The sequence below is a fragment of the Mus pahari genome, chromosome 2, assembly GCF_900095145.1.
Source record: "Mus pahari chromosome 2, PAHARI_EIJ_v1.1, whole genome shotgun sequence".
Lineage (NCBI taxonomy): Eukaryota > Metazoa > Chordata > Mammalia > Rodentia > Muridae > Mus > Mus pahari.
Window position 1 is genome coordinate 57,479,129 of NC_034591.1, and position 24,686 is coordinate 57,503,814.

The 24,686-nt window shown below is 45.7% G+C and overlaps 1 protein-coding gene across 4 annotated transcripts in view; it reads right to left on the bottom strand.

The window, feature by feature from the left end:
• Positions 1-6,305: 6,305 nt before the first annotated feature.
• Positions 6,306-24,686, bottom strand: part of Kiaa1549 (KIAA1549 ortholog) — a 125,433-nt gene continuing 107,052 nt past the window's right edge. The window contains exons 16-20 of one of the 4 annotated variants that reach the window (XM_029534999.1): positions 22,504-22,821; positions 19,375-19,421; positions 16,734-16,891; positions 10,983-11,128; positions 6,306-8,941 (exon numbers count right to left, since the gene is read on the bottom strand). In XM_029534999.1, the coding sequence (XP_029390859.1) occupies positions 8,690-8,941; positions 10,983-11,128; positions 16,734-16,891; positions 19,375-19,421; positions 22,504-22,821 (921 nt within the window). In that variant the 3' untranslated portion in view covers positions 6,306-8,689. Of the gene's footprint in view, positions 8,942-10,982; positions 11,129-16,733; positions 16,895-19,374; positions 19,422-22,503; positions 22,822-24,686 lie in introns of all 4 variants that reach the window. The other 3 variants (XM_029535001.1, XM_029535000.1, XM_021190456.2) reach the window with 3 other exon arrangements.

Below are 24,686 nucleotides of genomic sequence, written 5' to 3' on the forward strand. Positions count from 1 at the left end.
ATGCAAGCATCTTTACTGTAGTTATGTTAACTAATGTGGGCTTTGGTCAAAAAAAGTAAAAGTTACTGCCAGTGGTGGGCAGTGGTGGCACACACCTTTAATCCAAGCACTCAGAAGGCAGAGGCAGACGAATCTCGTGAGTTTAAGGCCAACCTGGTCTACACATAGTTCTAGGACAGTCAGGGTTACAGAGAGAAACTCTGTCTCAAAAGAAACCAACCAACAAAACAAAACAAAACAAAACAAAACAAAACACCTACACACACATACACACACACACACACACACGCACACACACAAAACAAAAAAACAAAGAAAAGGTTAAAAACCATTGGTTTTGTGTGTTGACTATCTCACTTAAATTTAGTGTGTCTTGAAAATGTTTAGCATTACTGATAATCTGTCAATCACATTGCCTCACTAAGAAGAGTGTCTGTGTCATACACACACTGGATGCCAGACTTCACATATTTTTGTGTGTGTCCGAAGGATGTTGTTTGTGGAGATCAGAAGACAGAAGTTTTTGTTTGTTTGTTTGTTTGTTTGTTTGGGGGTTTGGTTTGCTGTTTTTCCTTTCACCACATAGCTACTGGGGACCCAGGGCCTTGTTCAGGCCATGCAGCAGGCCCCCTTACACACTCAGGCCACGCAGCAGGCCCCCTTACACACTGAGCCAGTTCCCTGGGCTGGTGGGTCTCAGATTTCAAACTGAGGCAGTGAGCATCCATTCTCTTTTTCTTACAGCTTTAGAAATTCTAAATCTCATCTAGTCTTTGGATTCTGCTTAAACTAGCATATCTGGCTCTGTTAAAACAGCCACAGCACAAAAACCAATGTTGAAAAACAACCCACTTATGTTCCCCGAAACACAGCAACCCCCTTCAGCTGTAATTCCCTTTCTCCTTAAGCGCTGCTCTAACATTTTCTTCGGAATTTTAAAATACTAAATGAAAGAAACCACTCACTGAGACCTATGACCACATCACATACAGAACCCCAACCCAAATATTTACCTCCCGAGCACTGTTAAAGGGGCCTCCCCAACCCCACCTCTGTACAGGACATTACCGTGGAAGCTTTCAATTGGGGTTGGTTTAGCCTTTCGCAATGTTACACTGTAGTGTGAATACAACAAACGGTACATTGGTAACTACATAGATGTGGTTTACCCAAGTCTGCAGCTGGAACATCAGAGGAATCAACGGCACCCCACCCTCAGGTGAGAAAAGTGCTGGGGATCCAGAGCTCTCAGGTTACTGCACAAACAGGGCGTCTTGCAACAACAAGGTTCTGGTAAATGATTCCTGTGGAGCCGGACTGCTCCTGTTTCCTTTTTACCTTAATCTGTGCGGGTGCAGAGGGGTACAAACAAGGGGGGGTGGAATAGAGGGGATGGGGGAGGCGGGGTGCAGGAGATAAGGAATGACCACTGCTTTGGGCATGGGAGCAGCCTGACCTTCAAAGCCTCAGCTGTTCCTAGTGACTGCTCTCCCGGGTACTTTGGACCTGTTTACACTCAGAGCAGGTAAAATCTGGCTGGGTAGAACATTCTCCAGGTCTCACAGCACTTCAAATGTTTTGTGTTTTTGTTTTAAATCCTCATTCATTACAACATATGTATGTATGTACGTATGTACATACGTACATGTACACACACATACATACACACACACAATAGGGGGGAGGGAGGTAGGGAGAGAGAAAGAGAGATTGAGTTTAGTGCTAAGGGCCAAACCTAGGATCTTGCACATATCAGGCGAGTACACTACCACCAAGCTATACCCCTGCCCAACATTTATTAACAAAAATGTCCAATATATTGGAATATATGATCATTGAATATTCATGTGTGCTTCTATTTTTCTTCTAAAGATCTTTTTCAAGTTTGTTTGAACATTCATAATGTTCCATTCCTGCCATTAGATTTTGAAATCTTTTAAAATTTTACCATTTTACTTATTTGTGTGCATTCAGATGCATGGAGGTTCCAGAACACCATACAAGACTTAGTTCTTTCCATCTTGTGGACTGATGGGATCTAGTCCAGGTAGTCAGGCTTGAGGGGAAGAAAGCGCTAAGATACTCAATGGCCAAGTTTTAAAATTTGTTATTTTATGGGTGGGGGTGTGTATTCAGGTGCTCACTCGGCCAAGTCACACCTGTGGAAACACACTTGTTGGAGCAGGGTCTCTCTGGTCCTAAGAGCTGGGTAATTCTCCATCTGGGTCTCCCATCTGGCTGCAGGAGTGCTGGGATCAGAAATGTGGGCTGCCACGTTCAACGTTCTTAGTGGGTTCTGAGCCTGAACCTGGGTCATTAGGGTTGCACAACCTACACCCTTACATGTGCCGAGCCGTCTCCCCTACAACCATTAAGACATCTCTTTTCATTTTGTATGTTTTGAACCACCTGAGACTTCCTAGTGGCCTCCATTGCCTGCCGCTGGTTTTGAGCTTCCCCTTTGGTCATTCATGTTTTGGTGGTGCTAAGAATGCCCCATCAAAGGCCCCAAGCATGCTAAGCATGGGCAGCTCCTATTAACTCCAAACTTTTGAGACAGGACCTCAATATGTTGACTACACTGGCCTCAAACTCATGGTCCTCCTGCCTCAGCCTCGGGAGTGCCAGGATTAAAGGTGTGTGAGACTGTACCTGGCTGAACTCACCTTAAAAGAACTATTTTCTCTGAGCCTTGAAGCTGGTCGCTCTGCTGTCACTGTGAGCAGGAGCCATACCCTCACAGTAGTGTGGAGGGTCCCAGTCATACAGAGCAGGTCCTGCACAAGGTAGGACTGCAAGAGACATGGCAGTGCCCTGTCATCTACCCAAGCTGTTTAGCATTGTCTACCTGACAAGATTAGTTTGTTGGCACGTTTTAAAACACAGCTGTAAATGACAGGGTTCCAGTATCTTTTCCACCGCTCCCCCACTAGCAAGGTCTTTTATACAAAGCTGTCCATATTTGTGGCCCCAGGATGCTACCTAAGATTCGGTGTTTTTCTTAGCTACTGGGGTCCCCTGTGTTCTGAGTTCTGCATTCAGGTTGTCAGGGAGTTTCATTTTCTTGGGTTTCAAAAATAACTCCTTGTTTGCCCTCTTAATCGTCTTTTCAAGGTGGGATGACCTTTGCCCTTCTCATTTGCCTTTTTAAACCACAGTGTCCTATCTTTTCACTGTGCCGGCACTTGCTCTAAGGGCACACCAGCCGAGCCACTGGGCAGCAGCGAGCGGGCATGGTACCACTGCTGGGAGTGGGGACAGTTCTGCCAGCTCCCGGGAATGGAATGCTGTGTACTGAAGTCCTTGAAGAACCACACTAGGTATTCTTAGCAGGCACTCAAAACCAGAGAACCAAAGGTCACCTCGGCATGAGTAACCACCACTGAGAAACTACAAAGCCACTGTGTTACCAAGGAATGAACCACAAAGGACCGCTTCCACACCGATTCGTAGCATTTATTGACATTTCCATTTTAAAATCCTAGGAAAGCTGTAAAAATTGTAAACATGGGAACCAAACACTTGCATAAATTATTTCCAAACTCTACAGCACATTAGAAAACAGTGCAGCTAATTGAAGGGTAGAAACGTAACTGACAAACAGAAGGGCGGGCTCAGTCACTAAATCACACACCCATAACCAGGCTTTAAGCGCCCGTTTGAGATCAGCAAACCGTGATTGTCAAGTTGCAGTCTTGATGCCACAGGTGGCCCAATTTGCTCTGCGGTTTTGTATTGTAACACGAATCATCTAGCACGAGGGTGCAGAAAGTCAGAGCATGGACCTTAACTGAGTCGGAGACAAGCTGGCATCTCATCTCGGAGCAGCCTGGCAGAGCAAGCCTCCCTGATAACCCTACTCCTGTCTCCGTTCCTCTCTGGTCCACAGTGTGCTGTGCAGAGAGGGGAGCAAAGCCTAGACAGAGCCTTTCTCTCAACCGGTTCAGAACCAATGCCCTGGTGCTCGGCATGACTGAGTTAATGACCAGAAATCTTGGTTCCTCTAGCACCTCCTGTTTCTTTCCTTACCACCGTGACAGAACTTTAAAGTCTGGCTTTAACTGAGCCCTGTAACGGCACATTTGGGAGTCAAGTCATGAGTACTTGATATCTGGTGGGCATGAGAAAAGACATCAGTGATGTTCCAAGTAACCCCCGAAGTGGCCCTGGAGTAGAGAAACATAGGAGACAAAGCAGGCAGCCTGGATCATGACCTGCCCCGTGGGACACCAACCTGGGAGGAACATATCAGACGCAGACATTCACTGCTCCCCTTGCGTCCTGGCTGGCTCTCAACCGAGTTCCCAAAGGCATTTACTATTCTCTTTCTACACGTCAACACTGCTGTATGTTCTTAAGATAATTGCCGAGTGTCCTGTTACACACACAGGCACGAATTAACACTGTACCGTGATGGTTCAGTTTTCAAGTCTTTTTAACATGGACAAAAGAATTCCAGTTTAGACACCCACAATCACCACCCCCCCTCCAGCACCCTCCCCCAGAAAGTAAACTACCTGAAATGTGCACCGTTCTTGTTTACGAATTGATGAGTGTAAGCCTATATACTTCATGGGAATGCTACAACAGAGGCCCATAGAAACCCTCTCACCTGTTCAAGGAATGCCTGCAATAGGCTGGACTAAATGAAGCTCAGTGGACTGTCCCACACAGACGTGTTTGTGCTCACTTACGGGTGTAGAAGCAGACTTCCTCGCACTCCCGCCTGGACCAGATGTAGACAGGCAGGCTCTGATGACTCACTTTGGAGGTAGAAATGACACGGCAAGGACTCCGCTAGTGGCAAACTTAGTGTGTACTAAGACAGGAGCGCTCTGCCCTGCTCCCAGAACCTTGACCCAGTATCTTTCAAGTGTCCGATTCCCACCTAAGAATCCAGGATGAAAGGGCCAAGGAAGGCCTAAGGAATGATTAACTTGTGAAGTCCTGCTAACGCAGACTAGTGTCCTGGGGACTGGCTTGGTTACTGGAACGCTCACCAAGATCTGAAATAGCAGTGAACACTGTATACAAGACAGCAGGGAATTACTGGTTTTGGCAGGAAGACTTTCAGGCACACTTGCACCTGTGCTTTGGGTCACTGGCCTCATGCCTTCAATTCTGCTTGGTAAAATCCTACTGCTTAAAAGTCATGTGCCATCAAAATCAACACACACTCTGAAATTAAATTAAAAACTGGAGGGAAAATGGAGGTGTAGATAATGAAGCCCGATGTAACTTATCCACAACCGGCTATAACCAGAGGATCAAGTTCTGCTATAGGCTAAGCTCTGCACGGCCCAGCCCAGCACCACTTGCTTTAGAGCAGACATCTGCAGCTCCTGGCACTCTGACCTCACTTTCCCTACACCAGGGCTCTTGCTCAGCAGATCTTCACCAGCCTGAACATTTGCTTGCTTTGTTACTAGCTAGACAGGTTCCCTCCCAACACTATTTCTTCTTAGGACCGAGGTCACTTGAACAGAGTGATCAAGTCCTAAACCCTTCCCCAGGACAACTGTGAGGCTTATTCGTTTCTGTCGCTTGGGTAATATCAAAGTGGCTCCTGCAGTTGACTTCTCCCCTAAAGACTCATCAATCCCAAACATGTAAATTCTTCAACTTTTGAATATCTAACACCCCCGTGCCTTTTGCATTTTATGGGTATCTAAGCCACCCTGCTTATCTATAGCGTCCATCTTTTATACCTGTCTGTACTATCCAGCTTAGATTCTAAAATCTCTTGGAAGACAGGACTCATGTCTGCTGACACATCTAATGTCAGGAAGTTGGGAGCAAAAAAAAAAAAAGATGCTTCACAGGCGACCTTTGACGCTGACAGAGGATGTGTTAAGTTTGAAACAAAACAGCAGTAGGAGGAGTCACACGGGGGAGGAGTCACACGGGGCTTTCTGTCTTGCCCTGATTATTTACGGGTGAACTCAGCCCCTGGCAGATCACACATCACCCACGGCGGGACATTCACACAGATAACCTCTTACACGTTCACAGTGACCGAGGCGCCCTCTTCAAGGGTTGTTTTCAAGTAGGATCACACATGATTTTTTAGAAGCAGAGATCTTATGAGGTGTCAGGTCAGGGAGGCTATGGTCTTGTTAACAACAAGAATGACATACAGAAGGAATCAGACACATGGAACTAGCAACAAAGGAGAGTGCAAAAAAGCACTTCTCCTAGGGAACTTTCGGGATAGCATTTGAAATGTAAATAAATAAAAAAAAAAAAAAAAAAAAAAAAAAAAAAAAGAAGCACTTCTCCAAGCACTCTGTCCTAAAAATGCTGACTCGAATTTGCAGTTTTTGTTTCTCAACAGAATTTCTAAAATTAGAAGAAAAGGACAGACATTAAACTTAACTTTCATTTTGGAGCACTTTTAATAATTTATACATGTTGAGGACGATGCTTTTTAGGGGAGCACACTGGATGACTGACTGGACGCCTGCAGGACGTGGCATATCCCACAGCAGTTTAAGGATGGTCAACCTGCTGTGCCAGTTGTGTAGGGGAAATGAGTGCAATCGGAGTGTGCTTTAAATAACCAACAACTAACTGAGCACTGGCGCCCCCCACAGAGCCTGCATGCCACACTACACTCCACCTTTGGTTGTGATACCCTTTAAAAGTGTATCTGTTCTAAGAGTAAAAATACAGGTAGAACCCCTTCATCATTTCAAAGGCATCAAAATTGCTGTTTTTGTCGTATCCTCTGACACGGAGGCTCATTTTGGCATTGTACAAAGGAGGTGTACCATTAGGATACTCTATGTCCATAACATCCATGACATGGGGTGAGAAAGAGCCATTTATTCTGTGTTGATCTGCATTTACCACATGATGTCATATTAAAACTCTGCCTGGATAGTTGAGACTTGGTTAGAGAGGCCTAGAAAGAGGATCTTCCAGCTTGGGAAGAGAACGTATTAAATCAAGATTAATAAGTAAGCCCAGAACAGGGGTCTCCTCTTCCATCCTCTGCAGAGTGGCTGCAGGCCACCTGACAAAGATCAGAGGGTCCCTCCTGCATGCCTTTTCATCTGGAGTGTACAGATAAGCACTGGCTGCCCCGGTTTCCAGGAACAGGTGTCCTTGTGTCCCGAGACTGACTGAGAAGGGCACAGACAATTCTGGAGCCAGTGACTGCAGTCTGGGGGCTTGTTCTAGCTGTCTCCCTTTTCTTCAAACTTGCAGACACACAGTTTTGATTAGGTTGAGCATCACCCCCACCCCCCATCCCCCACCCCCACCCCAAACTCTAACCCATTATCTGTTGTTCAATCAAAAGTATTCATTCATCTGACAAAGAACTTCATGGTTCGACTCCCTGTTAGTGTGCAATTTCCCAGAGTTTCCTTCAGGCACCAGGATACAGAATGTCATGTCGGAGGCTGAGAAATGTGACATCAGAAGCACACTGTGAGGTAACCTCTCTCTGGCCCAAAGTGAGTATGACAGGCTTCAGACAAATAAATAATAGCTAAATCAGAAATGGGGGAAACTCATTTCCTTCATATTTTCAAAACCCTGTATTTCTTCAGTCATTACAGAGGCTGGCAGGAACACAGTTCCACTTCCAGTCCAGAGCTCAGGGGACCTGACTACCATGGGCAGAGTCATGACAATCAGGTAGTCCTAAGAATCACTGAAAATAATGTCTGCTTCCGCAAGACATTCAAACAGAGCCTGCGAGCAAACTGTCAGTGAAGCACAAGGACCTGGGTCAGGACACCCCAACAGCCTCATTCCGGAGGACGGACCTTTCGGAGACGCTCTGCTATGGTGTCAAGAGCTGGGTGAGCCCAACAAATAAACAGCAAATGCAACTAAGACTGGAAACCCAAACTCTGATATGTATTCTGAATAACCAAATAAATACGAAGCTCCCCCTCCCAAGTACAGCTTTTTCTTTTTCTTCCCCCCCCCCCGACCCCAGAACACAATGAAACCACCAACATATTCTTCTACTGCAAAAGCCACAGTTGTATTTCAGACAGAAAGGTGAAGGCCCTCAGAGCTGTAGCACCAGAAGGAGAAAGAACACAGGCGATGGCTTTGTTTGAAATCACCAGGCTCCACGACCGACCATCAGGTTCTCACTCGTAGCTCTTCTAGATTACCAAACAGTCTTAGCATGTCTTGTTGTTAATATTACTATTAACATAAGTTCCTATGGAGGAAAAGAGGGCTCAAGCTGTTACTAAAATGTCTTGAGATCTCTCTTCTCAGGAAACTGAGCAGTGGGTGTGTTGTGCGGACCAGTCAGATTCCCAGGGAAAGGCTGCCCCCGCATCCCTAGGGTTTAATCTTTTGCCTTTGGAAGAATAGACTAACTACTTATGTTTTGTTAGCTTAGGTTTGTGTTTTGGTTTTCTGTGTGTGTGTGTGTGTGTGTGTGTGTGTGTGTGTGTGTGTGTGTAAGTGCTGGCTTTTGGCCCAAAGTACACACATTTTGACTGAACCAAAGTGGTCATCAAATTGCCAACCCAGTAAAAGTACCATGAGTTGTCCATGTGACTTTATGGCATCTTCTAACATTGCGACTTGTTCCCTTCCGTGGGCGGCTTGCCCGGAGATGCTACTTCCGACGCTTCCAAACACCCACTCGGTTGGTTTCCTTTTGGTCTTGCTTCCACGGGAAGCAGATACTTGGCAAACCTGCAAGGGAGGCTGATCAGCTGTGGAAGTTCTGTACTGAGCCCTGTTTCTGAGAGAGCCGCAGGAGCTCCTCGCGGATCGCTTTGATGAGGGAGGCGGAGGAGTGGCCAGGCTGGAGGTCCTCTGTGGAGCTGGTGGGGTAACCCAGCCCAGGGCCTTGTAGCCCTCGGTGGGCGAGGTTCCCGGGAGGGGCTGAGGGCTCCCTGCCCGAAGTCCTTGGCACCTGAAACAGCGGTGAAGAATACTCTTGATGTCCGAGCATGTGGGTCTGAAAGATACACGGTAAACGTGATTACACTCCCCATGTGAAAACAAGAGAAAAAGCTAATTACCGCAGGGCATGCCATCTCCCCACCCACTCCCTCAGTTCTCCAGTGTGGTCCCTGTCACTCGAATGCCTGTGTGCTGGGCATAGAGTGCATAGGAGCAGTGAGGAGCTGCTCCAGAGCTTCTGGTTCATGGCAGAACAGAAGGAGATCTGGGAGCTGGAGAGGGTAAGTTAGGGGAATACCCACGACACCCCAGAGTTGGGGCAGCTAAGGAACCACTGGCAAAGGGCAAGATGAGAACCTGTGTGTCCTTTCTGGTGCCCAGGGAGTGTGTGTGAGAACACACCGGGACTCGGAGGCCAAGGCAAGGACCTTATCCTTAGAACTGGTCATCCCCTCGCTTCCCCACGGCTGGGATTGCGGGCATGTCCCTCCACACCCCTCATTCCACCTTATCCAGCTGTTATCTAGCATGCACCATTCAGTGCCTTTTTAGAAAGCCTGCTATTTTTTAACTGGAAGAATTAGTTCTTCTGAAATTGGCAGGCTATGAATTGATTTGGTGTTGTTTTGGCAAGAATGGATTACATTTTCAGTAATTGTTTTTCATGGTTTTGTTTTGTTTTGTTTTGTTTTGTTGTACTACAAAAAAAAAGAAAAGAAAAGAAAAGAAAAGAAAAGAAAAGAAAAGAAAAGAAAAGAAAGAAAGAAAGATTCAGCAGAAAACCTACAATAATACTTCACAAGACGAAGCTGAGCACACTAACATCAGAAAACTGTCACTGCACTAGAAGTCAACACTTGGTATTGTTAAGTCTAGCAAACAATCATTCTCTTAGAGTTATATTCCCTTTCACTAAGTAAGTCTCTGACTGCATGAGAAATTTAGTGTCACTGAGAAGGTGACAAACCGAAATGAAAGTTGACATAATGAGATTTTTAAAAAGGGATTTTTGGGTTGCATCCTCAAAATCTGTTAGCTTATTATACCTAAAATATATATATATATATATATATATATATATATATATATATATATATATATATTTTTTTTTTTTAAAGAATCTATTTTCTTTTGTGCTTGTGTGTGTGCGCACACCAGCGTGCATGCATGCATGTGTGTAGGTAAGTTCCCACTGAGGTCAGTCAGTAGAGGGCATCAGATCTGTCAGAGCTGGAGTTACTGGTATTTCCAAGCCATTGGACATGAGCTGTGGGATTCAAATGCTGGTCCTCGGGCTGGAGAGATAGCTCAGCTGTTAAGAGCACTGACTGCTTTTCTGGAGGCCATGAGTTCAAATCCCAGCAACCACATGATGGCTCACAACCATCTATAGTAAGATCTGATGCCCTCTTCTGGTATGTCTGAAGACAGATATAGTGTACTTACATATAATAAATAAATAAATCTTTAAAATATTATATTAAATAAATAAATCTGAAAACAACAACAACAGAAAGAACTGTCTACTCTTCCAGAGGTCCTGAGTTCAATTCCCAGCAACCACATGGTGGCTTATTACCATCTGTAATGGGATCTGATGCCTAGTTGGATCTGATGCCCTTTTCTGGTGTGTCTGAAGACTGCAACAGTGTACTCACATGTATAGAATAAATAAATCTTTAAAAAAACAAAACAAAACCAAAAAATGCTGGTCCTCACAGCAGGGGCTCTTAACCACTGAACAATCTCTCTCCGGCCACATAAAATTCTTGAGAAAACAAAAGTCCTTGCAGAGATTAATGGTGCTCATGCGAAGTAACTAGAAACCCAAAGGATGATGAATGCCTTGACATGCCCCAAGTTGTGTACTCATCACAAAGCCATCCGGCCAGTGGTGGTCAGGGGAGACAGAAAAGGTAAGCTCCTGACCAGCTACAGTGGTCACACCAAAGAAGTGGTCCGGATTTTATTCAGATCCACAACTTGAAGCCTGAAATCTGCCTCAACAAGAATCATCAGCATTCCAAAAGTGGAAGGGAGTTTACCAAACGGCAAGCACAACCAAGCCAAGGCTGGCCCAAGCCCCAGATACTCACGGCTTCTCTCTGCCCTGCCTCCTCCTCCCCGTACACAGGCCAGCCTGGTCCCCCGTACTGGCTGCCTCTGCCGGCAGGAATTTCCACTGGCTGGGCCCCGATTCTGCTTGCGATTCCCACCTGTGTCAGATGCTGGATCTGGGAGCCTGAAAGGAACACAGAGTAGAGACCCGGTCAGCATCTACAGGACATACATAGGGAGGACAACACCTTCAGCTCTGACCATGGGCTCCTCTGAGCATGCGTTCAATCTGTGCTGATGTCCAACACCTCCAGAAGTGGCATTTCCTAAGAAAGCAAGCTCTCCCACCTGTTTTCATTCCCTCTCAACATGATGCTGATGCAAGGCTCCTAACTTCCATTGACATCAGATGCCTGGAATCAGGGATGGCAGAGGGTGGAAAGGAGAGAAATGTTTTAAACCCGTAGAGAGGCCGAGGCCTGGTGCCTTCTTGCTTAGAGCTCTGAGAGTCTCAAGGACATGAATATATGATGTGTTTTTTTTTTTTCTTAAAAAGCAGGTGATAAAATTATTTAAATTCAGAATGTTTAATACACTACATGTTTCCATAACAGCCACAACACAAGTAACCCCACTTACTAGCTCACAGGTAAGCGGCAGCGAAGGCAAAGCCAGCATCTTTCTGGGGCTAATTCTCCACACCCAGACATTAGCTTGGGTGTGGCTCCAAAAGCTGAGTGTGCCCTTCTCTTTTGTCAGCATTTGGTACACGGAAATACGCTACACTGCAATCAAGGAAGAAAATAAAGGGTCTCTATTTTATTTTTTGGTGGTGCTAAGGACTGAGCCCAGGTCATATCTGCTAGGCAGGAGCTGCACCAGTGCAGCTACATCCCAACTCCTCAAACTTGATCTCTGAGCCTTGTGAAATACAGGATGTAATTCTAAACACTGCTAGGATCATCCAATCTGTCCATGGTACAGAAGCTCTCGGAGGGTCCTTGGGGTAATGTGGCCTCCCCATTGTCAGTCCTGCTTTCTGTGCTGTCCAGGTACCCTTCGCTAACAGACTACTTCAACAGTTACATCTGGACACACAGCAATAAATGAAGGTCAGGAAAAAAAAAGTCTGGGCCTCAGCCAGGGCAGACGAGCTCCACATGGGCCCCACGTGAGCCCTGGTCTATAACTGGACAGACTTGGCAGCATGAAAGTCATCTATCAACATCAGTACTATCTATTCCTCAGACACAGGCTGAGCTCATCTTCTGAAGGGTTACAGATGTAGCCCAGAAAGAGATTAAAGCATAGCTTTTGTGTTAAACCACACAGGGGCTGGAATCATACTGCAGACCCGACTCTGAATCCTGCTTTGATCCCTTAACAAAACAGTGGAGGCTTCTGGCTGACTCAGATCCTGGCAGACCCCCAGCTGCTGGTAAGCCATGTGTCCTCCAGGCGCTGGCTCCTGCCCCACCCCTGCTGGACATCAGCTCCTCAGAGCTCCAGGCACCTCAGAGGGTTATTTCAAGGAATAGAAGGTATAAGGTGGATCAAACACCAAACATGTAGGATCTTAGGTCATTTCAAGCCTTTCTTGATCTGTGTTAAACAGCTGCCCCTGGATGTGGTGGCACACACTCAGGAGGTGGAGGCAGGCTGATCCCTGTGGGGTGGAGACCAACCTGGTCTACAGAGATAGCTCCCAAAGAGCCAGGGCTGCACAAAGGAACCCTGTCTCTAATGAATTAGTTAGTTAGCTAATTAAATAAAAATAAATAGCTGTGCCATTTACTCACTGGCTATCTAAGGAGGTGGCTTTCTGCTTCTTCTTCTTCTTCCTATTCTGAATAAGGATCTACTTAACATCTTGATGCCATGTTGGTTTCCCCTCAATATTTTGGATTTAGGAGCAGAGAGGTTGTATATTCCAAGAATTTTTTTTTTTTTACCAAACCAAAGGCCCATGAGTTCTACGTATACATTGATTCCAAAAGCTCTACACTATTATGATTCTGCTTCCTAACGGTATACCAGCTGCCACACACTCTTGCTGCCTTGCCTCCCCCACCATGATGGACCAGCACCCTCAGACTGTGAGCCCAAGCAAAGCCTTCCTTCGTCACACAGCTTTATTCAGCAGTGAGAACAATGACCAATACGACCACCAGCAGCCATCGTCGAATGATAACACTAACAGTGAAGCTGGTATGTACTGAGGAAGAGGGATACACTAAGCACTGGGGTATGTTACACTCTTCATCTTGTTAAATGCTCCAAACAACACAGGAGCTCCGGACCGGATGAAAAAAAAAAAAACTGAATGTAAATTTAATCACTTCATTTCTACGAAGATAATTTCATGGTTGTATGTGTCATGTTAGATTAATCTATACTTCTTTAGTTATTTTTGAAACTAGGCTATTTTCCTAGTTCTTTTATATGATAAACATACATATATGCATGCATGCACTTGCACGTGCACACACACACATGCCTACACATAAACACATCATACACATGCATATACACACATGTATACATATACACATGCACACTTGCATACACATACACATGCATACATACATATACACATGCACATTTACACATACATATACACACATGCATACACATACACACACGCACACTCACACATGCACCTCCACATATTTGTGAATTATCTTCCTGTTCTTTGCTCATGCCTTCTGAAGGTTCCTGACTTGTCAATTTTTATGATTGATCCTCTACTATAAGCTCTTTATCATAATATCTTACAGATTGTCCCTATTTTTCTTTTGTTTATCTTTGGAGACAAGGTCTTTCTATGTACCTCTGGCTGTCCTAGAACTCACTATGTAAACTAGGCTGACCTCGAACTCATTTGCCTGCTTCTGCCTCTCAAGGGCTGGGATTAAAGGTATAAGACAGGACATCTGGCTTCTGGTAATTGCTAAAAACACACATTTGAGAATTTGTTGTCAAGACAGGGTTGTATAAATCAGGCCGGCCTTGAATTCACTGTTCATTCAAGAATAATTTTGAATTGGTTCTCCTACCCCCACTTCCTTATGCTGGGCTTATAGGCATTGAGGAATGAACCCTGGGCCTTTTATATGTCTGGGAGGTACTTTATCAACCAAACTACATCCCCAGTCCCACATTTGATAAATTTTATAATTAAAAAGTAAATCTAGGATCCAGAGATGGCTCATCAGTTAAGAGCACTTAACCTCTCTTGCGGAGGACCTGGGTTTGTTCCCAGCACCTACAAGGTGGCTCACAACTCTGTAACTCCAGTTTCAAAATCCCAACACCCTCTTCTGGCCTCCCCAGTCACTCCACACATGTGCACAGACAGACAGACACAGGCAAAACACCCATATACATAAAACAAAACCTTTTTAAAAATCTATTTTAAATTCTTCTGATAGTAACATTTCCCACTATAAACATTTACATAATTTCATCTCTTGTTAGAAATTATTGGAAGATAGATTGTTCTTGAACACTGACACATACAACTTCCATGTTTATGTTTCTTTTTTTAACTTTTTATTGATTCTTTGTGAGTTTCACATCATGTAGCCCAATCCCACCCATCTCCCTGTCCCCTTGTATCCACCCTCTGCCCTTGCAACCTCCCCTGCAAAAGAGAATACGATAGAAATTTTTTTTTTTTAAAAAAGAATCTTGTCCTGGAAGCTGTGGTGTGTCTCAGGGTGTCACACAGTACACACTTTTGTCCACACGCTTGCAAATGTTCACTGCATCGAGTCATTGGTCTGGTTCGAGGCCTCTGGCTTCTGCTACACTATCTATACTGGATCCTCATGGGAAACCTTGCTGTTTCCTTGTGACATGCAGACCCTCCAGATCCAAAGCTGCAGGACTGGCCCTTTCATGGTCCAGGAGTTCATAACTGGAATAGATGGTGGGGTGGGCCAACTCAACGCCCTGGATCTGGGCCTGGGTGGTAGCTGAGTGAGCCAGCCTGCCAGCTCTCCTGGATCCCGACCACCAGGGGGTTTTCTCCAGCAACACCCTGGCTAGCTCACCCAACGCTTCAGCCAGCAAAAGCAGGGTCCGCTCTCCTGTTTTCAGCCCTCAGGGCCAGCTCACCTGCACATTCACCACCAGGACCAGCTCCGCTGTGCTGCACGTGGAGGTGCAGGGCCAGCTCTCCTGAGTGCTGCAGCCAGTGAGGGGTGGGGCCAGCTCTCCTGCTCTCACGACCTCAGCATCAGCTCACCCACCTACCACAGATGGTAAGAGGCAGGCGTAGGGGGTGGGGGGCTCATCTCTCCATTGCCCATGCTACCCCACAGTACAGGAAGAGCAGGGCTATCTCTCCCATGCTCACACCCTCAGGTTGGCTCACCTGCACCTGTCACTAGGGTCACCTCTACTGTGCTGTCTAAGCCCTACTCTCCCAGTGCTGCAAACAGTGAGGGGCAGGGCCAGCTCTCTGACACTCATGACCTCAGGGTCAGCTCACTCTCCTGCTGGAGGTGGCAAGGGTCGGGGTGGGGGAGTTTCCATGGAGCTGTCTTTTTTTTTTTTAATAGAAATTAATGCATCTGAATTTGGTTAGCATGTATGCAGTGCAGAAGGCACAACTATACACACAATATAGGAGGTTCCAGGCAAAGAATAGGACATGGAAAGTGTGGGAAAGTCCACAGAGCATCGGGATATTATTCTGTGGATGACAGACCATGAAAACCACAAGAATTTCCTAGAATAGTACAATGGGAAAATATCTAGTGTGGCGGTTTGAATAGGAAAGCCCCCCCAAGGTCATATATCTGCATGCTTGGTTACCAAGGAAGTGTGTCACTGGGGTGGGGCTTTAGGGTTTCAAATGCTCAAGCCAGGTTCAGTGGCTCTCTCTTCCAGCTAACTCTCCAGCACCATGCCTGCCGGCATGCTGCCATGCTTCCCATCATGATGACAATGGATTCAACCTCTGAAAAATGTAAGCCAGCCCCAAGTAAATGTTTTCCTTTATAAGAGTGGTGTCTGCTCATAGCAACAGAATTTTGACTAAGATATTTAGCAATCACTGAAAATTTAGAATTCACATAAACTACTTTCTTGATGACATCAAAGAAGTGTATATTCTGTAGAAAGAAGCTGTGGGTGTCATAGAGGAGGGAGAGGAAGTCATGGAAGGTGGGACACCCAACAGTGACTTTGCAAAATACACAAGAAACAGGATGAGCCTGGCAAAGGCCCATGATCTCAGATAACACATATGTTCTAGAAACACGGGACAACATTTACAAACAGAGCTCAGAGCACGAGCTCTTCATGAGTTACAGCCATGAAAGGAGTCAGGGATCTGGGGAGGGAAAATCTGAAGCTTGGGTAAACTGTTGGAGTGACACCAATAGATGCCACAGTGAATGTAAGCACATCTGTCGTGGCCACAGCTTGTCCACCAAAGAGCAGTGTCTCCTACTGAAACCCTAAAGGGTCTTGCACTGTTCCATCATTCCACTGTTACACCTCTGGTGGCCTGCTCAGAGGAACTAATCATAAGATACATCGTAGGGCAGTGGGAATGACCCAGTGGGTAAAGGACCTTGGCATGAAGGCCTGACCACCTGAGCCCGATGGAGCAGCACACACTTAAGGTGAGATGGAAGGTAAAGGCAAGGGAACTGGCCAGAAGCTAGTACCAGCTATACTGGCTTGGCAGCAAGTGCCTTTACCTGCTGACGCATCGCCCTGACTCCTAAAGCAAGTGTCCTACCACCCAGAAATGCAAGCTCAACCGCCGTACCCACCTGTGGTACCCCCAACAGGACGAGGCCGGGCCACTGATGGCATCTCCTCTGAGTAGATCCCTCGGGCAGCATATGGAGCATCAGTTGATGACTGTGGCTGTGGGGGCTCAGGGGGAACCAGCTCTGAAGACGGCAGCAACCCTGGGCCAAAGCTAGGTCTGCTGGGAGAGCAGAGCACACATCAGAACCCCTTACCCGGCTCTGGAATTCCATGAGGCTACCACCCTCTACAGGAATTAAAGCAGTCTCAAGTGATTATCTACCTTCTTTCCAGGAATATAGGATATCCTCTGGCTCCCTAAGGGGCACAACTTTCCTCACTGCTAAGTCTGAAAGACTGCCATGAGAAGAAAGGAGAGAGGAGGAAGAGGGAGGAGGAGGAGGAAGGAGGAAGGAGGAGAGGAGAGGGGGAAAGGGGGGAGGGGAGGGGAGGAGGAAGACAAGGGGAGAGGAGATAGGGGAGGGAAGACAAGGGGAGAGAAGAGAGGAGAGGGGAGGCTTGTGACCAGAGCCTCGCTTTTCAGTCTGGCTGTCCACTTTGCACCCCAGAAAGATATAACCCAGACATGAGTTGTTGGATACTTACTTTGGGGTTTTTTGTTTTCAAAAGAAAAATTCTACAATCTCACCTGTCTAAAAAGACTGAAAACCAGTCTAAGGACGTGTCCTCAAACTTGTAAAGTTCTGAAGCCCTTTACGCTCAGAATAAAACATTATCCGGGGCTCCTAAGACCTTTTGTTTATGTGAACACTATCCTTTACTATCAACTCTATTGTAAGTTAAAACTAAGACCACTCAAAAACACTGTAAACATTAAAACTACCAACCTATTCAATGCTACCACATCAGTCCTCATGATGCAAACTACCATCTCCAGTCTCCTCCAAAGTAGTGAGCAGTACCTTAGATCTGGTTCAAAGGTTTCCCCCAGAGGACATCTAGATCCTCACACAGCTCTTCATTATCTAGAGAACATGCTATTGGTTTCTGTGTTCAAACCCATAGACTCTTATACATAATTTTCACTTGAATAGGCAAGACAGAATTCTTCCTGGACAGGTCTGTTACTATCCAATTAAAAATGTTTTCTGTTTAGATTCATTTAATTTTATATATATGACTTGTGTGTGTGTGTGTGTGTGTGTGTGTGTGTGTGTGTGTGTGTGTGATGTGTAAGCCTGGTACCCTCAGAGTCCAGAAAAGGACACTGAATCCCCTGAAACTGGAGTTACAGAGGGTCTTCAGCCACCATGTGGGCGCTGGGAACCGATTCCCGATTCTTTGCTAGAACTCTTAACCGTCAGCCATCTCTGCAGCCCCAACACTACCTGAATTTTCAATATATTTTCATTATGTAATCTAAGAATAACTTCTTGCTCATAAAATACTTTCAACTCAAGGGTGAATTCTACTCAGCGAGTCTACTGAGCAAGCTCAGAGCTGATTGGCAGAATGCTTCACGGGACACGGAGGCTCCCTTCTGTCTTGTGTGCTAAGACTCTTACCATACAGATGCTGACTTTTGTCAAATGCTGTTCCTACTGAAATGGCTGTTCCCCCTTCGTCTGCTTTGAAGGGGTACATTACACAGCTTGGTTCTCACCATGCTAAATCACCCTCCTTTGCTAGAATCAACCCAAACTGGTTGTAATATGATATCCTTTTTCTATATTGCTGGATGTTTGTGAATAGTTAGCTTCAGATTCCTTCTACCTTTGTTCATGAGGGAAAGTGGCCTTTAACGTTTCCACTCTCAAAAAGTCCCTGTTCTTCTCATTCATTGTCTTAGTCAGGGTTTCTATTCCTACACAAACATCATAACCAAGAAGCAAGTTGGGGAGGAAAGGGTTTATTCAGCTTATACTTCCATACTGCTGTTGATCATCAAGGAAGTCAGGACTGGAATTCAAGCAGGTCAGAAAGCAGGAGCTGATGCAGAGGCCATGTAGGGATGTTCCTTACTGGCTTGCTTCCCCTGGCTTGCTCAGCCTGCTCTCTTACAGAACCCAAGACTACCAGTCCAGGGATGGTTCCACCCACAAGGGGCCTTTCCCCCTTGATCACTAATTGAGAAAAGGCCTTACAGCTGGATCTCGTGGAGGCATTTCCTCAACTGAAGCTCCTTTCTCTGTGATAACTCCAGCTGTGTCAAGTTGACACAAACTAGCCAGTACATTCATCCTTTCTTGGTCTTGTCCCTGCTCCCCCATCTCCCACTCAGTAGTAGAATTTAAATTCCAATATCCCGTGTGTGTGTGAGTGTGTGTGTGTGTGTGTGTGTGTGTGTGTGTGTGTGTGTGTGTAACTATGTGTGAACACATGAGCCATGGCACACATGAGGACATCAGAGAGTAGCTTGCTGGAATCAGTTCTCGTCCTCCTACTTTGTTGAAGATCAAACAACCAGGACTAAGATCAGACCGTCAGGCTTTGAGGCAAGCACCTTTATACACTGAGCCACCCTGCCTGCTCAAGCCCTAATACTTTGGCAGTAAGCATCTTTACCACTGAGTAATCTCCCAAATTCCAGTATTTTGTCTCTTGGCAAATCCACAAGCTTATTTGAAAACCGAGTCTATAAGATAAAAAACAGCAGCCTGCATGAGGAAGCCATGATAGAATTTCTTCTGGAACCCTTACCTTGGCAATGGGCCCGAAGGGGGAGTCATTCCATAGTCTTCGTATCTCTAGGAAAAATTCAAAAGGACACAAAGATAAAAGTGTCATGCTTATTTGAAAATGACTGTATCAAGCCAGATGTGGCCACAAAAGTCTTTAGTCCCAGCACTCGGGAGGCAGAGGCAGGTGGATCTCTGCAAGTTTGAGGCCAGCCTGGACTACAGAGCTAGTTCCAGCACGGACAGGGCTACACAGAGAAACCCTATCTTAAAAAAAAAAACAAGGGAGGGAGGGAGGGAGGGAGGGAGGAAGGGAGGGAAAGACAACATCAAAAGGCCTTTATGGTTAACTTGCAGGGATATTACTATTGTGGCTACTGAGGAGTGTGTCAATATATTGCCTTAGCTAGTCAGGTCCTTACTATGTAGAACAGGCTAGTCCTACACTCACAAGATCCATCTGCCTCTGCCTCTGAGTGCTGGGATTGAGAGAATGTGCTGCTATACTCGCAAGAATTGTTTTTGTTTTGTTTGTTGAAAGTTTTGTTTTGTTTTGAGATAGGGCCTCTCTGCATAGCTACGGCTGTCCTGGAACTCATTATGTAGACCAGGCTGGCTTGGAATTCACAGAAATCCACTTGCCTCTGCCTCCCAAGTCTTGCGATTAAAGGCGTGCACCATATCACCCAGCAAGAACTGTCTTTTTATTAAATCTTGGAATGCTACTGGGGTTCTCCAACAGCAATTGACAATGTGAGTTTTTCAATTAATTACTAATAATTTATTTTTTGCTCTGTGTATAAGGTATTCTGCCTGTATGTACCCTATGGAGCACATGGGTGTAGTGTCAGCAGGGGCCAGAAGGCATTGAGTCCCCTAGAACTGGAGTTGTAGACAGCTGCATGCCTCCAGGTATAGTTGACTGTCTCCCATCCCCTAACCCAGTTCCTCATCCTGTTGACTGCTTTCTTTACTGTGCCTTAACTTTTCAATTCCATGTAAATCTTGGGAGCTTTCTGGATGCTATCAGAGCTTATTTTTAAAACTAAAAATTTAAAACTGGGCGAATAAAGTGGCTATGATACAAAGGCTCTCAATGGAAAAGAGAGGCTTCTGGGTAAAAATTGAGCAGCTGAATGGCCGGTTCACCTGGTCAGTGTATCGTTAACTTACTGAGAGCTGGGTATGTTAAAGAATGTTTACCTGCCCAGCATGCACAGGATCCTGTATCTAATGCCTGCCTCTGTTTTTGTTTGGGAGGTTTCTGTTTTTCAAACAAAACAGAGTTAATCAGATCCAAAGCAATTTGGGCTAGGAATGTAACCCAGTGCAGACCATTTGCCCAGCACAATCACAACCTGGGCACAAATCCTAGCAATACAATAAAAGCAATTCTCAAAGTGGCTGTCTTCTTTCTTTCTTCTATTTTTTTTCTTCTTTTTCTCCCCCCCCCCCAAGACTCTGTGTAGCCCTGGCTGTCTTGGAACTCACTGTGTAGACCAGGCTGGCCGGAAATTCTCAGTGATCCATCTGCCTCTGCTTCTCAAGTGCTGGGATTAAAGGCATGGACCACCACACCCTGGCTAACTTTTGCATTTCTTACTCACAACAATTGTTTCTGTGTTTGTTTGTTTTTGTGTTTTTTTTTCTCCTTTTAAACTTATTGTCCTTCATCCTTGGGTTGAGGACACAGCCTTGCCTAGCACAGGTTTGATCCCCAGCAATTCCCCAGAAACCTCTTGTAAACAAAACTGGTGACAGAGACCTGCCACCCCAATATTTGAGGTAGAGGCAGCAGATTAGAAGCTCACGGTCATCTGTGCAGCAGAACACGCCCCAGGCCAGTCTCTGCCACGGGAGAGACTTTCTTTTAGATTATTTTCTTTAACCTTGCTCACCTATTTTAGATCATAGCTAAAATGTCACTTTTATAATAAGTGTCACTTTTATAGTAAGATGTGTAGAGTTGTCAGGGTGATAATGAACAATAAGCCTAGCATGTAGCAAAGCCTATTTTTAATGAAGTTAACTGATTTACCCCTTATATGCCTAGCTTGCAGCTAAAGTCTATGAAAGAGGAAATCTGGTTTTTGTTTTGTTTTGTTTTGTTTTGTTTTGTTTTGTTATATTGAGTTATCCAGTATGGCTTGGATATGTAAACATTGATATGTAAAGACAGATCATTTTTGTTTTGTTTTCTGAGACAGGGTTTCTCTGTGTAGCCCTGGCTGTCCTGGAACTCACTCTTAGACCAGGCTGGCCTTGAACTCGCAGAAGTCCACCTACCTCTGCCTCCCGAGTTAAAGGTGTGTACCACCACTGTCCAGCCTGAAATCCACTACTCTCTTTCTTTTCTTTTCTTTTTTTAAATAAAAATATTCTTATTATGTCACAATACTTTCCAAAGTTACATATCATCTATAGTCATTAAAATTCATAATCTGCCAGCTCCAAATCTAGAAGCAAGTCAAGGAGCCATGGACCGGAAAGTGAACTTCAGGAAAGATGCCTAGTTAATGAGCTCCTCTGGATTTCCCATTAGTAGAACCCTGTGATCAAAGCAGGGAGCCCAGACGTCCTCTCTGCTTTCTGAAAGGGCTTCTGATTGGTGGAGACAGAGAGATAGTGGGCTCAGAGTGGCCTCAGACCCAGTACCAAAAGAGCACTGAAATCCACTGCTTTCTATTCTAACAGATATTAATGATAAGAAAGATGGATAAGCTTTAAAGACCCACCCACGTCAACAAAAGGGAGGATGGGAGGCTGATATTTGCAAATGGTTGTCGGTGTCTGTGCTTGAACTAGAGCCACAGGGGCATCTTCAGGACTAGGTGGTCCAGGAACAAGTTAAACAACTGGATCCCTTTAGAGAAATTAACAAGGACACGCCCGGACAACCTATCTCCCCTTCATGACCCCCGGAGGAACTGGGAAGAGAGTTCCTTGAGCACCAGCTACATCCTCCTCAAATATCAGAGCTACATGAAAGGCTGCTTCTAACACTGAGAATTAAAAAAGCCGAGACCTACCAAGCAAGCTTTAAGTCACGTTAAATGCAGCCAAAGTTTTCACAGGGAGCCTTCGGGTGACAGCGAGGTAACAAGAGTCAAGCACTTTGCCCAGCAGAGAATTTCAAAAGTCCAGTACTTACACTGCAAGGGTTGTTGGCCGACTGAGCTGGGCTGTAGAAGGACCCCCACTGCGTGGCTCGCCTTTCTTCCCTGGAAGGGGTGCTATTCACAGGCAGGCTGGCAGGCACACCAGTACCCGCTCCCACAGCATTGGAGGGCTGGCTGCTAGGAGCCACGAGGGCGAAGGCGTCATCCAGGAGAGAGTGCATGGTCTGGCGTGCCTCCTCGATGGACGGCTGAGGCGGGATGTACTGAGAGGCTGAGAAGGGCAGGCCGGGATACCTGCCCAGCTCTGCAGAGGAGGGTGTCTGGACATCCGCTGGGAGGTCAGGATCAGACTGTGTGAGAGGCAAGGGGGAGAATGACATGTGTGCTCCCGTGGGGCACAGGGTGGAGTGTGAAGCTAAATTCTGGAGCAGAGTGGAATTTAAAAATGGCCCTACTTTGTGGGAAAGGGTTTATCCTAAGAATTAAAAACCATCTCTCTTAATAGGTATCATGTTTTGTATGAGGCAAAGATGTCAACTGAGAAAAACCCAATGAGAATACTCTACAACTTCTTTTCCATAAAACTCAAAATAGATGTCATAAAACCGTAAAATAGATGTCAGACGTGAGGGAGGCCATCTTCACTGAAAGCCTAAGCAGCCACAAATCAAACTTCAAAGTAAAAAACACACTAAGGAGATCCAGGCAACTTTCCATGGCTGTGAAAACCAAAAGGCAGAGTAGACTATTGACAGTAAGAGAACACCATGTATGTGTAGAAAGAATTCAGTACCCATTTAAAAACTGTTCACAGTAGTAAATACTAACAAATATTCAGAAACCATGTCTCCAAAATAAAAGTATTGAGTAATTAAGAAAAGTTTAATGTCCTGTCCCCACTGCTTAAGAGATAAGAATCAGAGAAACAAGGTGGCATTTTTCCCCCAAATCCTTCCTCTTTTTCATTTAATTTACTGAGACAGGGTCTCTGCAGAGTCCAGACTGGCCTGGGTCTTCCCATGCAGACCAAGCTGGCACCTTGAACACACAGTGATTCCCCTATCTCTGTCGTCAGTGCTGGGATTAAAGGCATACAACACCATGTCCAGCTAACGATTTAAAGTGTGTGTGTGTGTGTGCACACGCGCGCACACACACGCACGTGCACCGAGCACACCAAGACCCGTGTGGGTGGTGTTCACCTATACTCCAGAGTCCCAACACACTAGGCCCCTCCCATCTCATCCTTCCTGCTCACACTTTAAAGAAGGAGAGACAGAGACAGTGTCATTTTTGGAGCAGGACAGACAGGTTCAGGCTGGGAAGGAAGGGTGGTTCCTTCAGGTTCCCAATGACACAGAAAACCTACCAGAAAACCAACCGATAGCCACAGGTCAGAACTTAACACGCCTCTGTCTCCTTGCTGCCTCTTGAGAATTTGAAAGTCAAGCATCCCCTTTCCCACATCCCACCCTTTGGCAATGTGCTTCACGAGGGGACGGAACTCAACAAACAGAAACCCTCAGAGTTAAGGTTTCCTAAGGAAGCTTCGGTTAGAATTTAAAGTCTACACTCTCGAAGTCAGGTCTGCTGACCCCATTCTGCTTCAGGGCTGATTCACTCAGACGCGGACAGCCACCAGCTCATCCCAGACAGGGTACCAACACCACAATCAGTCCTCCTTAAGTGTACCTTGGTGAGCCAAGTTTAACTTGGATTTCCTTATAGAAGTGAGGCTTAAAGGGGCATGGGCAACCGACTGACAGCAGGAAATTTTCGTCCTGGCAATGATTAATCCCTAAGGGAGGAGCCTTGAGTTTCCTGGGCTCCTGAGATGCTCAGGATAATCACAGCTGCTCTGATCGCAAATGGCCATGGTCATGTCATGCCCAGAGGACAGCATTTTACAACAGATGCCTGCTCCTGTCATTCTTCAGAAGACGACATCGTAGGTCATGTCCTGCAGTGGCTATTTGCAGTCCTTAGTGGGCTCTTAAAAGACTGACTTCACATCCTGGTTTAGCTGTGCCTGCTGCCCTGGTTTAATCATTAATAGAACTTCCTTTCTCTTCCAGGAGCATCTGGTTTGGACACTAAATGACAATAAGGGCTCAACAACCTTGCAGCTTTTTGTTGCTGATGTTGTTTTAAGGAGACAGAGTCTCTCTCTCTCTCTCTCTCTCTCTCTCTCTCTCTCTCTCTCTCTCTCTCTCTC